General features: G+C 38.4%; 1 protein-coding gene across 1 annotated transcript; it reads left to right on the forward strand.

Moving 5' to 3' along the window:
- The first annotated feature begins 263 nt into the window (after positions 1-263).
- Positions 264-21,330, forward strand: opn7b (opsin 7, group member b). The gene is made up of 6 exons (XM_085394523.1): positions 264-823; positions 5,254-5,341; positions 5,428-5,590; positions 6,779-6,906; positions 14,410-14,744; positions 14,850-21,330. Exons 1-6 carry the CDS (start codon positions 791-793, stop codon positions 15,348-15,350), a joined length of 1,248 nt encoding a protein of 415 aa, XP_085250649.1. The 5' UTR covers positions 264-790; the 3' UTR covers positions 15,351-21,330.
- Positions 21,331-24,221: the final 2,891 nt, after the last annotated feature.

Here is a 24,221-nt window from a genome sequence, read left to right on the forward strand (position 1 = left end):
ACTCATAAATAATTATAGATGGTAACAGAAAAAATTTTTCCTAATATTTTGTGCTAAAATAATTGCATATATATGAATCTTTCATTCCTCCTGAAGAGTAATAGGTGATTGTAAGCTAAAAGATTGTGTAGTTTACAGTATTTCCTCCACTCGATAATGCTGTTTGAGTGCATCAGGCTTCTTATCAACTAAACCTGTAGATGGTCTGACTTTATAGCTGCAGTACTTTACTGCAATAACAAATATTAATAACTAGGGATGGGTACCGGTGTCCGGTGCCATGATGGCACCGGTTCTGACATAAACGGTAGTAACCAGACCGAAAAGCAGCGCACATTTCGGTGCTTTATTTCGGTGCTTTTTTTTCCTGAGCTGTGATACACTTTAGAATCTAGCCAATCATTTTACGTTTCCGAGGACAGTAGGCGGGGCCAGGTACGTACGTTCTGTTAGAGCAGAGCTACAGATTAAAAATGTCCAAGGCGAAGCGGTCAGAAGTCTGGCTGTACTTCACAGCAAAAGATGCAAACTCAGCAGCCTGCAACAAGTGCTTTAAGCTGATACTGTGATACTGTCAAAGGAGGTAACACCTCAAATCCGATGAAACACCTGGCGACGCATAGCGTTTTTTTTAAAAGCCCAGAAATGCGCTGTATTTGATAGCTTGCTGCGAGACCTCACACCGAGCACATCTACTGCGGGTGGGTTGCCTGTTATGCAACATCCCCCAAAAACACGAAGAGGAGAGTCCTGGCCCCTAGCCCTGCCAGTGTAGCAGAAATGATGACGGATGATGGTGGCAGCAGCAGCCGTTCTTCTCTGCGTGAGTAGCTAATTTACGTTGAGTAGGCTAACCACGTTATTACATTAATGCATGTAAGGTGAACTAGCAAACATCATCATAGCTACATGCGGCTGTCCTCTTGTTTGATGGCAGATACTCCCTTCACCCTGGCTAAAAAGGCTAAAATGACCAAAGAAAAAGTGGAAAACAGTTAAACATGAGAGGTTTAGGACAAAGTTTGTGTTTTTTCCATTGTTTAAGCACTGCTTCCAGCCAAGAGTGATACCATATATGCCCCATAGCTGCAGAAAAGGCTAACATTGTTATATTTTTACAAAAAACAGCTGAACATGAGAGGTTTTTGGACCAATTTTGTGTTCTCCATTCTTTAAGCACCGGTTTGAGCACCGTTTGAGCACCGGCACCGTTTCAAAAGTACCGATTTGGCACCGGTATCGGATAAAACCTAAACAATACCCATCCCTATTAATAACTCGTCAAAAGAACCAAAACAAACATGAAAATGTTTTAAAAATGGATCACACTAAATTGTTAACATTTTAGTAGAGGTCTGCATAGCTGCGTCTCTGAGGCCCAGGTATGCTGTATGTCATTATTTGATCTTTTCAATTTTGCCACATTCTTCATTTAAATGGTTCATTTCCTGAACTGACTGCCAATTGAAATATATGTTTTTGAAACCAGAGCTACCAACACACTTTTTTATTAAGACTAATATAAATTTTAAATGATATAATGGAGAGTGAACAGCAACACCCAAGTATTACAAATAAAGTATTTGTCCATACCTATTTCTTTGTCCAAACTCACATCTTCTCATGTACCCTAACCAACTATTTCTTCTTTTTAGCCAATAAAATCATTAGTATCTCCTCATTCATGACCCATAATCGCAGTCACAAACAACTCAGGTTGACCAGTACAGTAGTTTACCTCCCTTCGGGCCATAGACATAGACAGCCCATGTGAAAATATCCTTGCTTTAGCACAAACTTTGTTCCAACATGTGATGGTAGAGTATTTTTTTTTATCATTTGCAATCATTTAGAATCAACTTGCTGATAGTCCAGCCATGGTATGAAGTCTGAATACAAATGTCTGAATGCTGAATATTCAGTGTTTATTCATTAAGGCATAAAAAACCTTAATGGAAGTTTGGCTTGGCTCCCATGTACACTTAACTTGTTGCACATACTCAGAACTGCACATAAAATGTAGTCTGAAAGTCTGAGTGCACAACAAGAGCACATTTATTCCATCATTCATTTTCAAATGCTGTGTCTTGGGATGTTTTGCTTTACACGAAACAGGAAAAGGGTATAAATATGCATTTGTTTTTTTTCATGTGTGAGATATCCATTTGGTGCTGCCTTGGTGATAAGTCGTCAAACTTGAGTCAGGTTGAGATGAAGGAGAATGAGAAGCAGAAGATTTAAGCATTCTGTGGATTATTGAACTGATTCTGAAATTTCAGGTCAATCAAGGAGACTGAAAATGCAGCATACTTTTGCTTTGGGATCACATTACATGAATGGAATAAAAAGACAAGCTATAAAGCAGAATTTGTTTTTGTTTTTTAACAGCAACGTGTTCAGTGATGATGACAATTTAACAATTATTTTTGCTAAGAGTAATTGTTATTGTGTAATTGTTCACTTATCAAGAGAAAAAAAACACTTTGTTTTCAATGAACATTAAAAAATGCATCTTAATTTAAAGAAGTTCATGCACTAGAAGTTCATCAACTTATTTTCATTAATTCATTAATTCTGCTGTTCATTGGTAAGTATTTTCCTCTTGCTCTCACTACTGGACTTGAGGTCAGCATACATTCACTCTGGGTTCCTTTATACCTCTATGTTTGCATGCTGACCATTTTTTTCGTCACTAAAAACTGTAATCAGCTCTCTGCTCATCATACAAAAATTGAACCACCATTCTCTGCACCTGATTATAAAACATGCAAAAAAAGATTGCCTCTTTTTTTTAGAATCTCTGAAAAACAAATTTGTATATCAATCAACTTTTTAATTCTCAGCTTGGTCCCTGACTCCCTGGTTACCATCCCTCTTTTGGCTACTGTCCACCCAATTATACTTGTTCCCCATTTTTAGTTTTATTTTAGTATTGTCTTCTATTCCACCTTCAAATTGTACGACCCTGTCAAGGTTCAGTTTCAAAATGGGCCTGTAGTGTGTGGCAGGGTTAGACCGTTAGTCTGGTATCTTCGGGTAGATCACTCTAGGATATATCACTATGGTAGCCTATGCTCCACATACAGTATAACCTGCTCCAACTTGCTCTGTGTTCAAGCTCCAGGCTGAAAACCATTACCATTTTCCACAAATGGGAATGCAGTGGTTTTCTTTCCCTAGACATAAGACAATACGCTCTATGTCTCATCAGTCCTCAAAACATTATTCCAAAAGCCTATCATTTTATTTTTAGCGGAAAACAGATGTGCACATGTGCTCTTTTTTGGGACGCAGTGCTTTATTGTTGCTCAGTATTCTCACGATTATTGACACATGAACATTAGCAAATATGGGACAGGCTTGTAGTTCCTTGTGAACTCTTTCTGGAGTGACGTTTGATCGCTCATGAAGAGCAGATCAATAGTCTTGAATTTCCTTCATGTGTATACCCTGTCTAAGTGGAGTATTTATCAACTACGTGACCAGCCTTCTCCTTTTTTTCCATCATGGTATGAAGTGAAGATCAAATTTTTTTAGAGCCTTCTTTCTTAAATAAAAATTGTTTCCTACGAACAGTTGTCACTAGTGCCATTGAAAACACCTAATTCTAATTTAACCAAACATACTGATAAATCTGGGATTCACTTATTATGGCCCTTTGCAAACGTGAAGTGTATAATTATTTTTCTTAGGTAAATGAACAAGTGTAATGGTTTCACATAATTTGATTAATTAGGTTCTCACATTTAACTTTTAGGACTTTAAAATATGATGTTTCAGGTCATATTTCTATTTAATCTTAAAAAACAAATGAAAAGGGAAAAGGCGAAAAATCATATGTCACAAAACATGGCTGGCTTGAAAGTATACATATCAGCTGATGTAGTAACTACAGCTTGTCACATATTACATCCAGCAGTTTATGAGAAAAAATCTACTTAAATACTGAAATTGCATATCTCAATACTTATGCAAATACTAAAGCAAGTGTTTACACTTACACACAAACTTGAGCAGGACTGTATCTACTTACAAGCTATGCTTGGCCACATAAGGGCCACATAAAATTGAATTAGAAAACCCACACAAAGAAATCTCTGGCTCTTTGAAGATAAATTCTAGTGTGAATGGTTATAGGGATTTATACACAAGCAGCTCAACTCTTAACCCCAGGTGATTTAACTTGCCTGTGCCCCTCAGTACAGGTGAAGTAATTGAGTAAATAGAAAGGCTATGAATATATTTCCATCTTATCTCCGCCCATAATTTTCTGTAGAAAGCTTACATCAGCAACTTGTGTTGGTCACAATGAAAACTGTATTGGCAGTGGGTCATGCTGTGTATGCACATCTCTGCCGGCCTTTCAAGATAAGAGTGATTATGAAGTGAAGGGTGGCATCGGATTTCTGCACCATCTTCTCTTCTCTTCTCTGCTCTAGTCTTTGATGAGACTGCGCGAATTTTCTGAAGGTTTCAAAAAGAAGCAGGGGGAAGCATTAAAGCCACTTGCCTATTCTTCTGTAGAATCACAATATGCAACCAAAAGACTTTTGGTCTCTTGAAGTATAGCAAGAAAAATAAGTTACAAGGATAACTTTGCACATCCAATGGATGCATGACCAGGCTAACATCTGGAGAACTGAAAGGACAAGCCAGCACTTCAGCAGCATGCCTGTAAACATACTGAAAAAGAATTACATGACTCATCAGACCACCCTCACTGTCTTTCGTTGACCTATGGCCTAGTCCTGATGTCCATCACAAGCACATTTAAGTGTGAAACAAAATGGTTTGCAGTATGCAGTTTTGGCACTCTTTTCCTTGGGCACCAATGTCCCCACTGTTGCTTCATCAGTTGATCTTCCTTGGACAGGTTTTGGAAGGTACTAACCATGAAAATTAGTAGCAGCCCCCAACATGACTTGACCCATGTAAAGTCACCTTAAGTTACAATCCTTATCCATTTTTGCCCTCCAACACATCAACTTCAAGGAATTCTTACTTATGTGGCTGATATGTTTAATGACTGTCTGATGTAAATGATGAAATATGCTTGATATGGCCTCCTATTTACACAGTGTTGATCAGGGTGAACTATTTTGTTGTTGTGTTCAATCCTCCAAAGATGTCAGTATGTAACATTTTAATGCAGATATTTTTGCCGTTGTGTTTTTATGCCTGAGGGTGAAAACACATATTCTGTGTTTTTCTTCCTTTTTATTATACCCGTCTGTTTTTCCATTTTTGTTCTAGATGGGAAATGCCTCCGAAACATTTCTGTTCATGTCTAAAATATCAAAAGACAATGACTTCATCATGGGAACGCTCTACACCATTTTTGGTGAGTGATTTATCCCCCCAAGGTCAATCCTTTTAATGTGGACTCAAATTCTTCAGCTCTTTACATTATATTGCTCTGTGTCCTAGGTGTGCTGTCGGTGCTTGGAAATGGCATCCTGCTGTTCGTGGCCTATAGAAAGAAGTCCTCCTTGAAGCCAGCAGAGTTCTTTGTGGTAAACCTGTCCATCAGTGACCTGAGCATGACCGTAACCTTGTTTCCATTTGCAATACCTTCAACCTACACACACATGTGAGTGACAATTCAGGTTTTCAATTTTTTTTTCAAATTTCATCTAGTCCTCTTTTATGTCATCTTCACATTTTTATCTTCATGAGAGACAAGGATAGAAGGAAAAAGACAGATGAAGAGTGAGGTTAGAGGAGTGGTTTGAAAGGCAAGGCTGTAGCTGCCGACGAAAACCAGGGCTTTAACAGCCTGAGCAGTAGTTTACGACATGCATTAAAAGACAAATTAAGGTTTTGTAAGCAGATGCTTGCAGACATAAATTCATCATATTTGATTGTTTGTGGATACGACAGATAAAATACAAATAAATGCATTTTTAAAGGATTTTGTGATTTTTCCATTTGTATAAAATGGAGGTGGAAATATACTATCATGCTAGATTTGCAACACATTAATGGTATATCTGATATTGTCACTTCAGCAATCAAAATTTGAAAAAACCCTCCACATTTATGAAAACGTTGATATTCTAATTTTGAGATCATTTTTGCTTGTAATTCTTGCTGTGTGCTCATAGCATAGACCTTGGGAAGAAGCAGTAAGTGATTTCTGCCTCTGAGGGTTTTGCCTCTGAGGCTTTACAAGGTTGTTGAGCCCAACTGCAGCCTGAAAAGATGACTACAGATGCTACTCAAGGTTGGAAAAAATGCTGAAAAAGACACAAGTAGCATAGCAAGGCCCTGTGTAGTGCAGATGAAAAGCCAGAATTTTCAGTTTAACTCTGTGTGAAGTTTCCAGGTGTATGATTTTAAGTAGTATTTGTGCAAAAAACAATAAACAATGCAAATGTCTTTTTAACTCCACTGTCATTGAGCTTTGGACAATAACATGTTTCCTATTTTTGTAATATTTTCTATGTGTTGCACTGATAAAAATGTTTTAGATAATGTGGAAAGCATTTATGTCTCCTTTGTTCATGCATCCTACATAATACCTTTGTCTGTCTTCTGTCTCTTCCTATGATTGTCTGCCTGCTGTCTTATTCTCTGACCATTTGCTGCTGATAGCTGTCATATGCACCATTATTGGGTCAGAGTGCTTCACCGCATGCTACAGTTGAATATGATCCAGGAGACCAGAAAATGTATTGCAGTCTCATTGACTGAAATTCACCAAAGGGAATTTGCAGGCAAACTCTCACTTAATATCACACAGTAACACATGTTCTGTTTTCTTTCTCTCTCCATTCAGGTGGTTGTTTAATGAGACAGCCTGTACTGTGTATGCCTTTTGTGGTGTTTTGTTTGGCCTGTGCAGTCTGACCAACCTAACAGTGCTCTCCTGTGTCTGCTGGCTCAAGGTCTGCTGTCCTAACTACGGTAACAACACCAGTTTTTAATGCTTTACATTGCAAAACAATGCACTATTTTAACACTAAGGAATTTAGTGACCCGCGAGAATGACCCAAACTGAGGCAATAAAGAAAATCAAAGACATGGTTGTTTAGGGTTATTGTGAAACCAGTGAAATAAGATTCTGTGTGATCTCAGTGAGTTTACTTGAAATGTAATTCCATTATTGGTTGTTTTCCATGGATGATCTACAGAAACCTTTTGCAACTTTTCAGGTGTTTTCCATTTAACATTTTTTCATTCTGCAACTCATTTTGAATCACAACCAAACTTATGCTCACTCACTCACATGAACCACTTTGCTGTGTCAAACTGTTTCTCTATGGGAGTTCTCAGGATGCAGTTGGCATAAGATGCAAGTGTCCCTGCCTCTTTCCAGTATCACTTCACAATAATTATTTCACGATGCTTTATATTGTAACTAAAGACTCTACAGTATTATTCCAAGGCCCCCTAACAATCCAACTATCCCGGCAGCCACTTGGCAGCAGTGGGAATGAAGAACTCATTTTAACAGGAAGAGACCTCTGGCAGACCCAGACTCAGGGAGGGAGAGCAATCTGCTGTAGCCATTGGGGAGTATGAGAAGAAGAGAGAAAGAAAAGCATAGAGAGACAACATACACTACCAACACGTACACATTGCAGTGCATCAAGTAATATTCTTTTGTTAGACGCAGATAACATCACAAACAAACCCAGAAGGTGTTTTTGTTTTGTTCTTTTTTGTTGTCGTTGTTGCTTTTTAAGTGGCTGCCAAAACAGCAGCATTATTGGATGTTACTAGAAAAAGTCTGCATTGAGAGGAGTGGTGGTGGAGTATGCTAGTTTCTTGTTTATACTCCTTTTGGATATTTGAGTTTGGAGCTTTGGCTTTGTTTTAACCCTTTTATTTATTTCATTTGTGGCTATTTTTTATTCTCACCTGACTCACTGGTGCCTCACATCAAGACAGTCCTGAGTTCAATTCCACCATCAGGCCAGGGCCTTTCTTTGTGGAGTTTGCATGTGCATCTCCCTGTGCTTGTGTGGGTTCTCTCTGGCTTCTCTCACAGTCCAAAGACATCCAATTATTGGGGTCAACTGGTAAATCTAAATTGCTCACAGGTGTGAATGTGAGCAATCTACTGTTAGGTCTGTGACAGACTGGAAACCTGTCCAGGCCCAGGGTGCCTCTTCTCCTAAGACAGCTGGGATAGGCTCCAGCCCTGAATTTGATTGAGTGGAAGAATGAATGGATGGACTTAACTCATTGGTTAGGTTGTGTTGTATAGAGTACTTCCTTGGGCGAAGATAGAGAAAATAGGCTTTGGCACTGGAAATGACCTCAATGCGTGTTTACCCCTTCCATTAAAATGATATGCAGGAGTCTATTACAAGCATGTGAGTGAGAGGTTTGTCTCACTGCTGCCTAGACTGTGCACATAAGGCGCTGACAAAAAAAATGACACGTGGCGCATATCTGTGAGATGCTACCAAATTGACACAACATCAATGTTTCATGCCCTTGGAATGAGACCTAACTGATGCATCTCTCTTTTTTCCCTGTTTCATTCCTGCACATTTAACAGATATTTCTTCTTTCTTCATTGAATGACATGATTCAATACTTTGTTCCATTCTTGTTACAGTTTAGGATGAACAAGTCATATCTGATATCCACATTTGGCCTCTTAGCTAGCATTACCTTATTTATTTGACTTGGTCAAGGAATCAAAGGGCTGGCTGTATGATGCTTCCAGTGTAGATATAGCTTAATTCCAGCGTAGCTCTAAGAAGACCAAAAAAAATTACTGTTGCAGAAGGGTTTTTTTCTTATTCTGTATCATACATCCCCAAAGGTTCTGTGTGATATATGTACAGTGGGGCAAAAAAGTATTTAGTCAGCCACCGATTGTGCAAGTTCCCCCACTTAAAATGATGACAGAGGTCAGTAATTTGCACCAGAGGTACACTTCAACTGTGAGAGACAGAATGTGAAAAAAAAATCCATGAATCCACATGGTAGGATTTGTAAAGAATTTATTCGTAAATTAGGGTGGAAAATAAGTATTTGGTCAATAACAAAAATACAACTCAATACTTTGTAACATAACCTTTGTTGGCAATAACAGAGGTCAAACGTTTACTATAGGTCTTTACCAGGTTTGCACACACAGTAGCTGGTATTTTGGCCCATTCCTCCATGCAGATCTTCTCGAGAGCAGTGATGTTTTGGGGCTGTCGCCGAGCAACACGGACTTTCAACTCCCGCCACAGATTTTCTATGGGGTTGAGGTCTGGAGACTGGCTAGGCCACTCCAGGACTTTCAAATGCTTCTTACGGAGCCACTCCTTTGTTGCCCGGGCGGTGTGTTTTGGATCATTGTCATGTTGGAAGACCCAGCCTCGTTTCATCTTCAAAGTTCTCACTGATGGAAGGAGGTTTTGGCTCAAAATCTCACGATACATGGCCCCATTCATTCTGTCCTTAACACGGATCAGTCGTCCTGTCCCCTTGGCAGAAAAACAGCCCCATAGCATGATGTTTCCACCCCCATGCTTCACAGTAGGTATGGTGTTCTTGGGATGCAACTCAGTATTCTTCTTCCTCCAAACACGACGAGTTGAGTTTATACCAAAAAGTTCTACTTTGGTTTCATCTGACCACATGACATTCTCCCAATCCTCTGCTGTATCATCCATGTGCTCTCTGGCAAACTTCAGACGGGCCTGGACATGCACTGGCTTCAGCAGCGGAACACGTCTGGCACTGCGGGATTTGATTCCCTGCCGTTGTAGTGTGTTACTGATGGTGACCTTTGTTACTTTGGTCCCAGCTCTCTGCAGGTCATTCACCAGGTCCCCCCGTGTGGTTCTGGGATCTTTGCTCACCGTTCTCATGATCATTTTGACCCCACGGGATGAGATCTTGCGTGGAGCCCCAGATCAAGGGAGATTATCAGTGGTCTTGTATGTCTTCCATTTTCTGATGATTGCTCCCACAGTTGATTTTTTTCACACCAAGCTGCTTGCCTATTGTAGATTCACTCTTCCCAGTCTGGTGCAGGTCTACAATACTTTTCCTGGTGTCCTTCGAAAGCTCTTTGGTCTTGGCCATGGCGGAGTTTGGAGTCTGACTGTTTGAGGCTGTGGACAGGTGTCTTTTATACAGATGATGAGTTCAAACAGGTGCCATTCATACAGGTAACGAGTGGGGGACAGAAAAGCTTCTTACAGAAGACGTTACAGGTCTGTGAGAGCCAGAGATTTTCCTTGTTTGAGGTGACCAAATACTTATTTTCCACCCTAATTTACGAATAAATTCTTTACAAATCCTACCATGTGGATTCATGGATTTTTTTTTTTTTCACATTCTGTCTCTCACAGTTGAAGTGTACCTCTGGTGCAAATTACTGATCTCTGTCATCATTTTAAGTGGGGGAACTTGCACAATCGGTGGCTGACTAAATACTTTTTTGCCCCACTGTATAGGTTGAAAAATCGAAATAAACCACCAGACAACCAAAAGGCACGAGAGACCACAGAAGAGAACTAAAGTGCGTGATGACAGAATTATTTCCATGGTTAAGAAAAACTCTTCCATCTCCACGGTAGTTTGCGTGTCATTGTTAAGGTTTATAATCAAGATATGTCTATAGTCAATATATGTCTTCATGACTAGATAACAAGAGGGTTTCCTCAAGGTTTATATTAGTAGTTACACTGAAGATTATGAAGGCCAGAAATAGCTGTACTATTTTAATGGTTTGTTAAGCCCCTTGAATTAAAGCTGAAAGTCTGCGCTTTTGTCACAATTTATTTAATCATCCACTCTGGTGTGTACAAAGACAGAAATTACAACGCGAAATGTGTCATTGTCCGAAAACAACTAATGACTGCAGCTTTAGCAGCAAGAAAGGCTTCTATAGATGAATTGAATGAATCCAAATAATTGTAATACATAAAAGTTTGTGTTTCCTGTCATTCATTGTGTGTTTTAAAATGTTAGTTGTTCACATGTGCATTTTTACCACTTCAGATGTTATAGAAAAACTGGTAATTGTTCTTAAAAACTGTAATGAATGTAACATTTCAGTATTTCAGTTATCTAAATATCGTGAAAGCATCAAAGGCATCTTTATTCTGGGTTAAAAATCAAGGTGTTGATTCCTTGATCTCAACCTTTCAAAACTGTGCCAGGCTTGTCTGAAAGCTCTTTTAGTTCAGCTACGATGGTCCTTACGTGTTCACTTTCAAACCTCTTCACCGTTTCTTTATTATTTATCTGTATTAGCTTAACTCAAGGTCTGCTTCGTATTCATACAAGTACTTAAGGTAATCATAGAGTTGGCTGCACAACAACAACAATAATAATAATAATAATAATAATAATAATAATAGTTTCGTCTTCAAAGCATCAGCTCTTTACACAGGTTAAAGTGAGTAATTTTTTTCAATATATACCAATAGAGTCTTAGTGTTATTGCTATGCGAAGCTTCACTAATCATACTTCTACTCACCTTCTTTTATTTGTGGGTTTGCATCCATAGTCTAAAAGTTTTAGATAAAATTCCCATTGAGTTCAGATAGAATAATGAGATTTTTTCCAGTCACAACTAAAAGGGTTCAGCTATTTGCTAATTAGCAGCAGTAAAAGAGTAAAAGTAGACTGATTATTGAAAAAAAGACCAGATTTAGAAATGCTGAAGTTTTGAAATTAAATTCTCAAAACAGGGACAGAATTAGGGAAGAGAAACATTTATTGCAACATTCATGTTTGTGTAGCTGGACAGTATAAACCAGTTAAAATTTCATTGTGTCATATATATTAATTATTCACAGTTAGCATTTTGTTTTTAATCCTGGATTTTACCTCTTTAGTTCTCACCATCATGCTGGCGTTTGTACTGCTACAAATCTGATGGTAATATGGTGCCCTTTACTCTTGAATCCATAGAAACCAAGGGTTTTATGGGACACTATAAACTGAGGGAAATTCTGCTGCTGCACTCCTCCACAAAATGTTAAAAAGCACAGTTACGTTTTGTGGGCTCTGAGAATTTGTTGTTCTACACAGTTATTTATGACTAAGCCAAACCAGCACAAATAGCTGATTCTGGATCAGTGTAACATTTCAATACACCGTTAGCACATCCAAAAAGCACTGAATTCATGGTTGATAAAGGTTAATTTTCAAGACTTATCATTTACTTGTATGTGCTTCATTAAACCATTCTTTTCTTTAATATTTGAAACTTTGATAATCCGAAGCAGCACTTGACTATAATTCATAATTTATAATTCATAAATCATAATTTAAAAAAACACTGAATATGCAGGCATAAATTAATTGATAACCTGTAATTTAGTTTTAATTAGGAACCCTTATTACTATCCTCACTCGATGAATGGGTGTGCTGATTAAGTGCCAGATTTAAGCAATATTCTCATTTATATCCTTTGCACACTTGCCCATACACACTGCAGGGATCACAGAACTGGGGGCTGCATCGATCATCTTTATAGTCCACTAAGTAAAACCCTGCCTAACAGGCATGTTCTAGTACTTTAATATAATAGAAAAGCAGGTCAAGCTGTTCAAGAAACAAAATCAAAACAAATGGAAAAAAGAGCACAGAGAGCACAAAACTAATGTAGTGCTGCAGGATGAGTTATGAGATGCAGGTGGAGATTATATACATCTAATGAAAAGTGTCCACTTACAGTATATGATGCAGATATTTCAGGATTTGTCCTAACTTTGGCTAATAGGCACATTATAATTGAAGGCTGTGTTATGAAATAGCTCCTCTTGTCTGTTTTTCAGTGGCGCACAGTCTATAATGCAGAGAATAAAAGCCAAGAGACTACAAGCTTCACAAGCAAATGTGTTTGAAATGCAAATGAGCACAAATAATTACACTGTCATATATTTTTTCCTGCAAGAAACTTTGTTCAAATGTGTTGTTTTCTTGCTTTTATACACTGTTACACAGCCCTCCTAGTCAAACAAGCACACAAACAAAACAATGTGGATGTTTGGATCCAGACAATAATTGCAAACATGCAGTGACAGGAGTTTCACACCAACTTATCCCATCTGCTAGCAGAAGGTTAGACCAAGAATAAGTGTAATTTATTGACTCAGAGCAAGCCTCCAACATATTTGCGCCTCAGAAATCCTTGGTCTCACGCTACTTTATGTAAGAATGATTCTAATAGCTTCCAGTGGGCTAGACTATAAAAGGGAGAGTTGAGGACTTTCTTAGAAATAATAATTCCTTCATGTGCCACGTGGATAGCTGGAGTTCTGATTGGGAAAGGGGTGGCCAAAATCAGATAAAAGCCAACTGTAATTGCTGACACAGTTGAGTGAGTGCCTTGGGGCAAAATGACCCCCCACCATCAGCTTGAACCATAAAAAAGGGCTGGCATCCTGCTGAAGGGGCTGTGTGGTGTCATGAGTAAGGTTTCCTCTGTTCTCATCTTCACTTCACTCACAACAACTTTAGAAGAGTGTTGCCAGTAGTGATGTGCGAATCGATACTGAAATATCGATTCCTCCGATACCAGTCATTTATGTTCTAGAATCGATTCTCATATTAAAATATCGATATTTTGGTAATTTAGGGTAAATTTGTAGTTTCTTTAACAGGAACACAGTGGAAAGAAACTATATAATTGTCTACTTTTGAAGGAACTACTTCATGTTCCGCCTTTCATAGTCATGTGTGAAATACGGCTGTATAAATGTGTCGCAGCCCCTTGGCGTGCGCACTCACAACAATGACTGAGCGTAAATGGAGTCATGCATGGATGTATTTTACCTCCACAAACAGCCGAGACGTGGTTTGCGATACATGTGGCAAGACAGTGAGGTGTTGTGGCAACACCACTAACCTCATCAAACACCTCACAGTAAATCGTATCACAGAATATGACGAGTGTATGTTGAGGCGAACTGAAGAGGAGGAGAGGGACAGGTGGTGCTAGAGGGAGACAGACGTCTCTCACGGAGTCCTTTAGTGCTACAGGCAATGTTTTCAAGTAGGCACAACTTCAGTTTTTTTTTTATTTCTATATGATAATTCTGCATTATTAAGCGATAAGAACAAGTAGTCTGATGTCCCGTAATCATTATGAAGCTATAATTTGAGATACAGTAAAAGATACAATAAATAAAATATGTTTTTGTACAAAGTATCGGTATCGGATCAGTATCACTGATACCACCCTGAATTTTACTTGGTATCGGATCGGAAAGGAAATCAGTGGTATCACACATCACTAGTTGCCAGGGTTGTTTTGGCATTTTTTTCTGAGCCCCTTATTTGCTGGATAAGTGCAGTACTACTTGTAGTATGTTAATAAATCACAGTGTATCTTAAATGGAGCCTACTATATCTTCTTTATGTCCTTATCTGTCAATAATCAATTCTAAAACTCTTTTCTCTTGTCCTCCCTCTGCCTTCTCACACTCGTCTTTAGGTAACAAGTTTTCATATGTCCATGCATGCCTGCTGGTTGCAGGCATCTGGTGCTACGCTGGAGTCTTTGCTGTCGGTCCCCTGTCGGGCTGGGGAGAGTACGGGCCTGAGCCTTATGGTACAGCATGCTGCATCAACTGGCATGCGCCGAACTATAATTCTGCAGCTATGAGCTACATCATCTGTCTCTTCTTCTTCTGCTATATTTTGCCCTGCACTATAATTTTTCTTTCCTACACATTCATCCTGCTGACTGTCCGTGGCTCACACCAGGCTGTGCAGCAGCATATGTCCCCACAGAACAAGATCACCAATGCACAAGCGCTTATCGTTAAGGTACGTGCATTATTTTCTTTTCAAATGACTTATACTAAATATTATTTCCTTCATGAATTCATGTTTGCATTGCATTTTATTTGCTGTGTTGTGTCTATTTTTTAGCTTTCAGTGGCAGTTTGCATCGGTTTCCTGACAGCATGGAGTCCATATGCTATTGTGTCTATGTGGGCAGCGTTTGGTAACTCAACAACTGTACCACCTATAGCTTTTGCTGTGGCAGCTATCTTTGCCAAGTCCTCCACCCTTTACAACCCTATCGTCTACCTGGCTTTCAAGCCCAATTTTCGCAAGTCCTTGTGTCGAGATGTGGCGAATTGCAGAAGGAGACTCTGTGGATGTTTGTGCCAGGGTGGCTCTGCAGAGAAGGGAATTTGCAGGCAGTCCCATCACAAAGAAGAATGCAACTCTACAAGGTTATCCAATGGGTTACCAGAGAACCACAGGACCTGCAGACACTGTCCTTGCCCAGAAACAGACAACGGTAATAGAGAAAATTGTATAGACTACAGTCCTCAGCAAACCGCCAGGATTCTTCAAGGATCCGTACACAGTGAAGTGGCTGTCAGCCAGCTCTCCAATGAGATGCAGAGTGACTTTCTCTAGAGGAACAAGTGGAAAATGAAGTATGAAGCAAAAAGTGGCACGAATGAAGCCCAAATAACAGTAAGTGCAAGTTGGGGGGAAAGTGAAAATGCAATCAAACAAACAAAAATGGTAAGACTGATTTAAAAGAAATAAAAAGTTTAAAACTACTTTCATGCCTCAAATATGTGATACTGCCAAAAAAATATGTGGTTAAAAGCCAATACAGGAGGATAAGCAAGCCAAACATTTCACTGGTGTGTGCATCAGCATTTTATCAGGTCAAATGAACAAGTGTCAGCAACTATGTGATCAGTTCAAGTGTAAACCAAGACTGAAGAGTCACCATGCAAGTCATTTTACGCTGGGCTTGGAGGGAGGAACTGACGATGAAACTTCCTACTCCCTGAACCACATTTTATCTGTTTATTATGAGTACTGTATTTAAATATTATGTATTTATGTATGCCTCAAATTGAAGGACCACAGGGTTATTGTTATTGTTGTTGTTGTCTTTGTTGTTGTATCTAAAATGAAAAGAGTGCTTTCACCTCATTGTCGAGGAGAAATCAAAACCTCTACTCCTATAGTTAAAGCAGACACTTTGGGTGTTAATACAAAGCACTTAGGGAAAGATTTGGCTTGGTGAGCCACCTTTTTGTCCAGAAGGTACATCTGCAAGGAGGAGATGTTGTCTTCTATTTCCATTTTTCCTAGTCACCTCTGTCCAGGCAAGAAGATTTTGATGGAGTGGAGAGTGTCAGCTGTTTAGGCGTTTCAGCCATTTTTTATAATAAGCCCTTTTTCAGTGACTCAAAAGTAATTGGACTAACTAACATAATTTTATTGTTTTCAATACTTCGATGAAAATACGCTGCAGTCAATCATTGGCTGAAATCTAGAACATGGACGTCACCAGGTTGTTGATTTCACCGGTCCTAATGTTTTTTCTGATAGAACTGAAGAGGTGAAAAGTCTTCATGCAACATCTTCACAAAACTTAAAGAAGTTCAGCCACTTTCTTTCCAAGCTCCTTAGACTATCTCTCTGATAGATTTTATATGACTTTTTAGGCTAATCTACAAAGAAAATATCAACATTTAGAGTGAACAGCTACCAAAAAGCATGTTCAGCAATTAACTCCAATTCTTTCATCAATTTTAATTTGTCGTAGAGTAACGATGGAACAGGTCTCATCTGGGCATGAAACCTTTTGACAGTAAATCGTCCAGTTACATTTGAGCCTCTAAAATTGAGGGACATATAAAGTTGAAAAAATAAATAAATAAAATACAATACAATAAAAATGACTGTAATTTCTGAACTTAAACTTTAGGTTATTGCAGTTACTTTTGTTAAACTTCTTGTCTGATTTAAAACTCACCGTGATGGTGTGCAGAGGCAAAATTGCCAAAAAAAAAAGAAAACACTGTCCAAATACTTATGGACACTAACTGTTTGTGATCAGAACTACATTGAACTCTGTCAGTGATTCTGTTTGGGTGGTTTTAGCACTTTCTGAAGACCAGTTTAAAAGAGCAAAAAGAAATTTCTTTGTGCAGAATTTCTGCTGCAAATGAATTAGTATCTTTTATGACATTAACTGTGGAAAAGACTCATTAAAAGGCTGATTGATGATTTATTTATCTTGAATTCCGAGCCTGGGATTATAAGGTTGCCATTGGTGGCAGAGCTGGGTCATATTTTCATTCTTTTCAAAAGGAAGAAGAAAAAATAAATAAATAAAATGAAAAAAAAAAACACCTGCAGCATTTAGAACTTAAAAGCTTATTTTTCATATTTTGGGTTAGGATTTTTTTTCATGTCACAGAAGCATCTCTACAATGTAGCCCAACTAGCCAAGGAAAAAGTGAGATGGTTATTTGGTTTAAAACAAGCACTTTAGGAAAACAAACTTTTTCATTATCTTTGGTTGCCTTAGGGCTTGGAAAGAGGCTTTAATCAGGGTACTAAAAAAATGTTGTCCTGTTCCAAATTTCCGCAAATAAACAAGTTAGTGTGTTATTATTACTGGCTTCACTGAGCACCAAACCTATGAGACTAAGACCCAAAATTGTAATAAAGCTGAGCGATCTTTTAATCAGAGCCATTTTAACAAAATGGGAGAAAAAAGCCTGCCTGTGGATAGAACGCTTGCCTTTAGTACTTCTTTTGCTTGTTTTTAATGTGAGAGACACAAGGCTTTGCCTCAGCACCCATCAACATTATTTTAATTTAAAAAAAAAAAATAAAAAGCATAGTGAGGATGGATGAGGTTAACTGAAATGTTTGTCCAACAAGCAATTTTATACCACCTCCCTCCCGACAGCATAGGCCATCAACTCAAAAGTACAAAACGACCTGCCATGGGCAAAATTAATTGGATGTGCTGGAGTGCAACTTGTGATTAACTGGCATGACTTTGATACCATGATTCCTTTCTTACAGAAAGGCTGAGACCGAAGACTGCAGTTCTGTGCAGTTTACACACAAGCGCGCACACACACACAAAAACTACAAAAGCATTTCAGATTTTCTGCTTTCACGTTCAGTTTGGCATGGAATAATTAGCATAAAGTCATGCAAAACAACCAGGTCACCACATGTGGTGCATTCTGCTGTTTGCTACAATAACTCCTCTAGCCTCAGTCGGGACAGTTTATGGAGAAATGGATTCAAAATTACTAATACCACCTGAACTATAATACTCCACATGGGCTTTTCACAAGACACTTAGCCCTGGGCTTAGACGCTTGTTAGCTCAAGGCTTATTTCTCAGTTGTGAACTTAAGTTGTGTTCAGGCTGACATTAGCATTGCTCAGTTTGCTGAGGCTAGAACACTGATACGTGGGAGATTCAGCAGAATTATGTACTTCTCTTTTTGGTGTTGTGCATGTAAAACTTTGTGGTGAGGTCTATTGAATATGAAAATGAATATGCACAGCCGCACACAATATTATTCAAATGTGGATGATGCCGAAAACAGCAGCTGCACAGTATTTCCTCACTTGCTCTGGCACTGTGCACAGGCAGTAAACTGTATAACCTTGGACAAGCCAGGAAAGAAAAGGAGGGGGAAGTCCAATTTATTTTATTAAGCAGCTTTAATAAAATTGTCCCAAAAAACACTGCCAAACTTATTAACTATTTCAAATCCAGGAATTTTTTAAAATATTAGCAGAATTCTTTCTGAAACACGTATGAGCACTGTGAATCCAGGGAGTTTGAATAAATTAAAGTAAGTCATACTTACTTATATATGTCACAGATATGAACGAGTGCCAGATTCTCCACCTTTAAAGAAATTACTTCTGCAAAGAAAAGACACAAGTTAGGGCAGAATAGTGATTAAATGGGATAACTCACTAGATACTCATTAAATATGTGACAGCAATGCAGAATATGAGAGAGGTAGGTTGCAGAAGCATGTCTCATAGTGTTGTAATTCTAACTTTTGTCTCGATGTTAGGAATTACTTCACAGTTTTTTGCCATCTGATGGGACTCATCTATTACTTAAACCAGCTTTGCATGAATATGTTACTCAATCAGATCCACTACTGACTTTATGATTAGTTTAGTTTTATTTATTAGTTAGTCACATCTTATTAGTTTATTGAATATATAATTTCCTACAATATTCATTAACTACAATGTCATTAAGATAAGGGAAGGCCATAAGTATGATTGTATCCATTTTGGTTATGCGACTAATCAAAGCTAATAAGGTCAACACTTTCTGCATCGCATAAAAACTCTCCCACACCGACACTAAAGATCAGTCAGGAGGTACTTTAATGCGATATGATACTAGGTTGGTGCGTCTTCATCCTCATGCAACACACCACCAACAGTGCAGCCTTTTGCGTTTTCTACTGCAGTGCTGTTTCCTGGCTGAACACCAAATGACAGCTGCTTCAGTCTCTAAAGTGGGATAACCCCAGGCAACCTTCAGCTCAGAGTTTACAAAGCCCAGATCTGTAGTATTTGCTGTGATATAACTCTGATTGTTCTTAAAACTATTTTGTGAGGTTTCATGAGAATAAAAGCAATGGAAAATCTCGAGTCTGGCCATATTAAAAGAGTTATACACGTCAAGTGTTGTGAAGTTCAAGTTTGAGAATCTTTTGAACCTGGAGCTAACTGTGAAATGAGGTGAGGAAAGCCTCGGGCCATCTGGAGCTCGAGTTTATTTCAGCTGACTCATGTACATGTGAAAACTTGCTCCCTTTGCAAAGACAACAACAGGCTCTCCACGGACTCATAGAGTCAGTTTTTTATTTTTTATGAGGATGTTGTAGACAACATTATCTTCAGCTTTTCATTTATATATCAAAGATTTCCTGGATGTTCAGGGTAAGCAGCTCATTGCTGTTTCTTGCTCCACAACCTCCAGGTTGGAAAAAAATAAGTGACACAAAGCCTTTGAACTGTGTGCAGGATGGTATGGTAAACATTTCCTAGAAAGAAACAAATGATTGTACTTATTTTTCTGTTATGTGACTAATGATGGTGGTTTCATAGTAACTATAACATTTTAAACATGAGAAAAGTAGTATAAAAACTGAAGTGTGTGAAGTTTCTGCTTGTCATGCTGCAACCAAAGGTTACAGTCACCTTTACACTAACTGTCAAAGCCAAAAAAATACTGTCTTGGACTGTCATATTTTTCTACCAATATCCAGGTTAACATAATAAAAAAGAAAAGAAAATGAAAAACAACATATCAAAGACTCGGCTTCAAGTCCAGTGCTTGATAGGCTCTGTTTTGCCCACAGTCTTTGGGCAAAAAAAGGACATTCAAAACAGGAAACATAACTGTGAAAATCTGATTCTGATGTCTATTTTTTCTATTCTGTTCTACTCTATGAACAAATATTGCAAGTACCTAGGTGTGCAGTCTGTACTACTAGCCATTCACCTGGGTAATCTACACTGACTTTACTCCTTCAAATAATATTGCATTGTATATATCTGACGTCAGGGATTTCATGTCGATTGTTTGCATGGATGAAGATAATACGTGTTTGTACAAATGCCTAATTATGATGTATGTTATTATAAATATCAGTCAAAACATGAAAATAGAGATGGAGCAACACCTTGCAGTGTCTTGAAATGGTGATGATTTTTATTTTCTTGATGTTTTAAATGCAGTCCAAACAAGTTTCAGTCCAAACGAGCTGCTTACTTCCTTTTCCCCCTTCTAATGTCTATAGAAAAGAGAAAAAAGGCTGGATATTCAATTGGCCATAATATAAAGCCCATTATCCAAGTGGAAAACTTATCTATAATGATGTTAATGTGCATGCATCTGGTGAACTTGAATTGAAAGATTTAAGTACTTTGAAGGCTTTAATGTTGTTAAACAAGCTTATATGAGCATTTTACAATGAGGGAGGTTACATTTAGTGCCAATATGTCTGAGCTGTCTGAAAAAGTTCAAGCTTGGTGCAATTATAGTTAGTCCTTGCATTAATAAATCCTGTTCCCACCATTAGAGTGTGTTAAAACTTTTGCTAATCATATTAATCTTAACCTTCTTTCTGAAGGTTTCTGTATCTGTATCTTCTGTATCTCTATATTCTGTCAAGATACAGCCTGGCAACATGGCAAAGACCTTTGAGTCTATGCTTGGTCAGAATATTACGTTACATTCTGTTTGCACTGTGTTATAATAGCTGTATTAATGCATTGTAAATAAAGATTAATGTAATTGAGCAATGCAACTAGAATTTTCTGACTAAAACAGCCAAGTCTTTAAATCAGTCCATGTTTCCCTTTTTATTTTCTGAGATGCAGTTTTGTTCATGAGTACACAAACACCAGGAGTTTTGATGCACCTTTCTTCAGCTTTTTAGACACAAACAAAGCTGAATGTGTTGTGTAAATATGTATATGTGTGTCTGTATGTATGTATATGAAAACAATTCTGTCTAACTACATAGGCTTGAACAAATGCGTTAGATGTATTAAATTATTCTCATTGTTGTCAGTGATGTTTCAGATGCACTGTGAAAATGTTTACAGCTTTTGTTTCTTGTTTTAAAATTATTAAAGATTGTTTAAAAAAGTGTAACATATATTTAGCCAATGCAATATCATTTGTTCAGAAGTAAAATGGAATGATAAATAAATATTATTTGGTATTTAATTGGGGTTTTCTTTAACTACTTTTAAATACTATACACAGAGCCCTAAAAGACACAACTTAGTCCTCCAACCATAAACACTGAAACTGGGTCCAGTGCAGTTCAGGCATCAGACATAGGCAGGGCTTCTTGTTGTGACGGGATAGCCACAAGCCCCTGTTGATCACTACTGCTTTTCTGGTGTTTTTCCTGGAGAGCCTTACCTCACTTTAACTTACTGGATCTTACCAACCACGAGTTTGCCTTGTAATCGGAAGGTTGCCGGTTCGATCCCCGGCTCGGACAGTCTCGGTCGTTGTGTCCTTGGGCAAGACACTTCACCCGTTGCCTACTGGTGGTGGTCAGAGGGCCCGGTGGCGCCAGTGTCCAGCAGCCTCGCCTCTGTCAGTGTAGCTGTGGCAACAATGTAGCTTGCCATCACCAATGTGTGTGTGAATGGGTGGATGACTGAATGTGTAAAGCGCTTTGGGGTCCTTAGGGACTAGTAAAGCGCTATACAAATACAGGCCATTTACCATAATATGGTAGTAGTTCCATATATCTGTCTTTATGTGGGGATTTCATTCATCTTCAGTAGAAAAACATGGAGGTTAGTAATGGGAAGATTGGCCTCCCTGACCTAAAACATAGCAGCTTTTGATTGTTCTGCACTAAGCATTAAAAAGCTATCGCAAATATCATGTTCAAGCATGAAGTAGCTTATGAGTGCACTTGTCACTGCAGTACCCTAGGCCAAAGGTCAATAATAGACTTTTTGTCATATCAGCTTGTAGCCATACATCTCAGACGGTCCTGTCAAGTGACCGCCAACTAGATTACTTTACTGATCCGTGTATTTTTGAGCATCAGCCTTCAGTTTGAGGAAAAAAAATGTTCTAAGGAAAAGCATTGCCTGAGGTGAAGGTCAGCCTCTCTCTGTCTCTGCTAACTTGTAACTTGTGTCTATCCCTATTTTCTTGTATTATGTCCTGCTTGTGTGCACACACAAACATGTACATCATGTTTTATTGGGGTTTCATTAAGAGGATGGCATGGACTTTTAGTCATAATTGACTTTTACAACAGCGGTGTGCACTTCCAAAACACGAATCCTGACTGACAGTGGTGATTATTTGTCAGCTATTCACCTAAAATGAGAGGTTTTTACATGAACTTCCTTTCTTGTGTGCGTGGATATATTATGAACGTGAAAAAGAAAAATTGAGCTCATATATTTAAATCTATGTTTTAGCAACATCTTTGACCTTGAAACAACGTTAAAAAGCCAAATATTTTTTCCCCATTTTATTTCATGGGAGATTGAAAACACTATCAGCTGCTGTTGTTTCTGCCCATCATTTTTTTCCCATTCTTTTCCTTGCACACCTGGCTTATTGCATTAACCCTGCAGATTTAGATATAGTTGAGAGCAGTTGCACTCCATGCAAACAGATGGACGTGATCTGGCTACCTCACCTGAACAAGATGTCCCTGCTGAACGCCATCTGCCAAAATAGCTACACTCTGCCAGTAGCAGGATGGGGAGGCAAGTATGATCGTGGAGTGACTGCAGAAGCTAAGTCAACACATTCTCACTGCCGGCTCGTCACATTCTGACCCCATTTGGTTATACTTCAATGAACTGGGTACCCCTTTAGCAGTGTTTTTCCCCTCGCAGGGTAGTACTTTGAAATAAAGCAAAATGCAAATGAGAAAGCACAAACACACTAAGCAAAGTTTACAACTGGAGACACATGAGGTGGTGGTTTAAACTAGGATTTTCAGCTAGAAGGAACAAGATTATATCTCATGCATCCTTCTACTTTGTAGGTTTTCATTATCAGAAACTTTGAGGTTAGATTTACTAAAAATAAAAATAAATAAATACAGGTTATATAGGCACACATTCACTTCACATTCAAACACATAAAGCAAACTTTTTCCATCTGGAACAAGCTTGTCCTCCGCGTTTTTGTCCTGACACATTGACAACACTATCATCTAGCAACTTTCCCACAGCCTTTGTTACGATGGTAATTGCAGCTGGTCGATCAATAAGAATCCAGACTAACAGACATCATCTGGTTTGTTTTGTGAAGAATATAAATAATAAATTACTTAATTACCTAAATCGCTGCACATCAAATCCTAATCTTGCCCAAGGCACCAGGAAGGGTGCCTGACTGTTGTCCCTTTATGTGAAAATTTACTTCAGTGAGCCAAATAATGAGTGAACTAGCTGTGTAAACAGGGCTGAGCATATGTAAATGAATCCCAAGGTCCTTGTATACACTGTCAGCAAAAAGCAGCAAAATGTGAATTTATTACATTTTCCTCCTTCTTTATTTCAAAGTAATGAAGTACAATTAATCTTAACAAGGCTTCAGTTTCAGGGACAGCTTTTAATCATAAACTTCTTCTCCAAGTGCCAGTACTTGCAGTGTTTTTAATAGTTTCAGGGATCAAATCCTTTGTGCTTTCACACTTATGCTCGCATTTTATTTACTTGTTGGATTCTTTCTTCTCTTGATCCTGGTTCCACATCTTATGATGTGAAAAATGTCCTCGTTAAGACCTAAGCCAAGTCATCATTTCCTGCTTAAAATTTATTTAGAATCCCTACCCTTGTCTTCACTTCCACAGTCTGCATGCTGTAGTGACTCAAACTACACTACACTGCCAGTAACAATAATTTCATCAATGAATAATAACATCCAATCTCCCATACATGAATAAGTCATCCACGAACACAGGATATTAG

This window comes from Rhamphochromis longiceps, linkage group LG20 (assembly GCF_057381845.1).
Source record: "Rhamphochromis longiceps isolate RC_006_pf linkage group LG20, R_longiceps_female_GT1.1, whole genome shotgun sequence".
In the NCBI taxonomy this organism is placed as follows: domain Eukaryota; kingdom Metazoa; phylum Chordata; class Actinopteri; order Cichliformes; family Cichlidae; genus Rhamphochromis; species Rhamphochromis longiceps.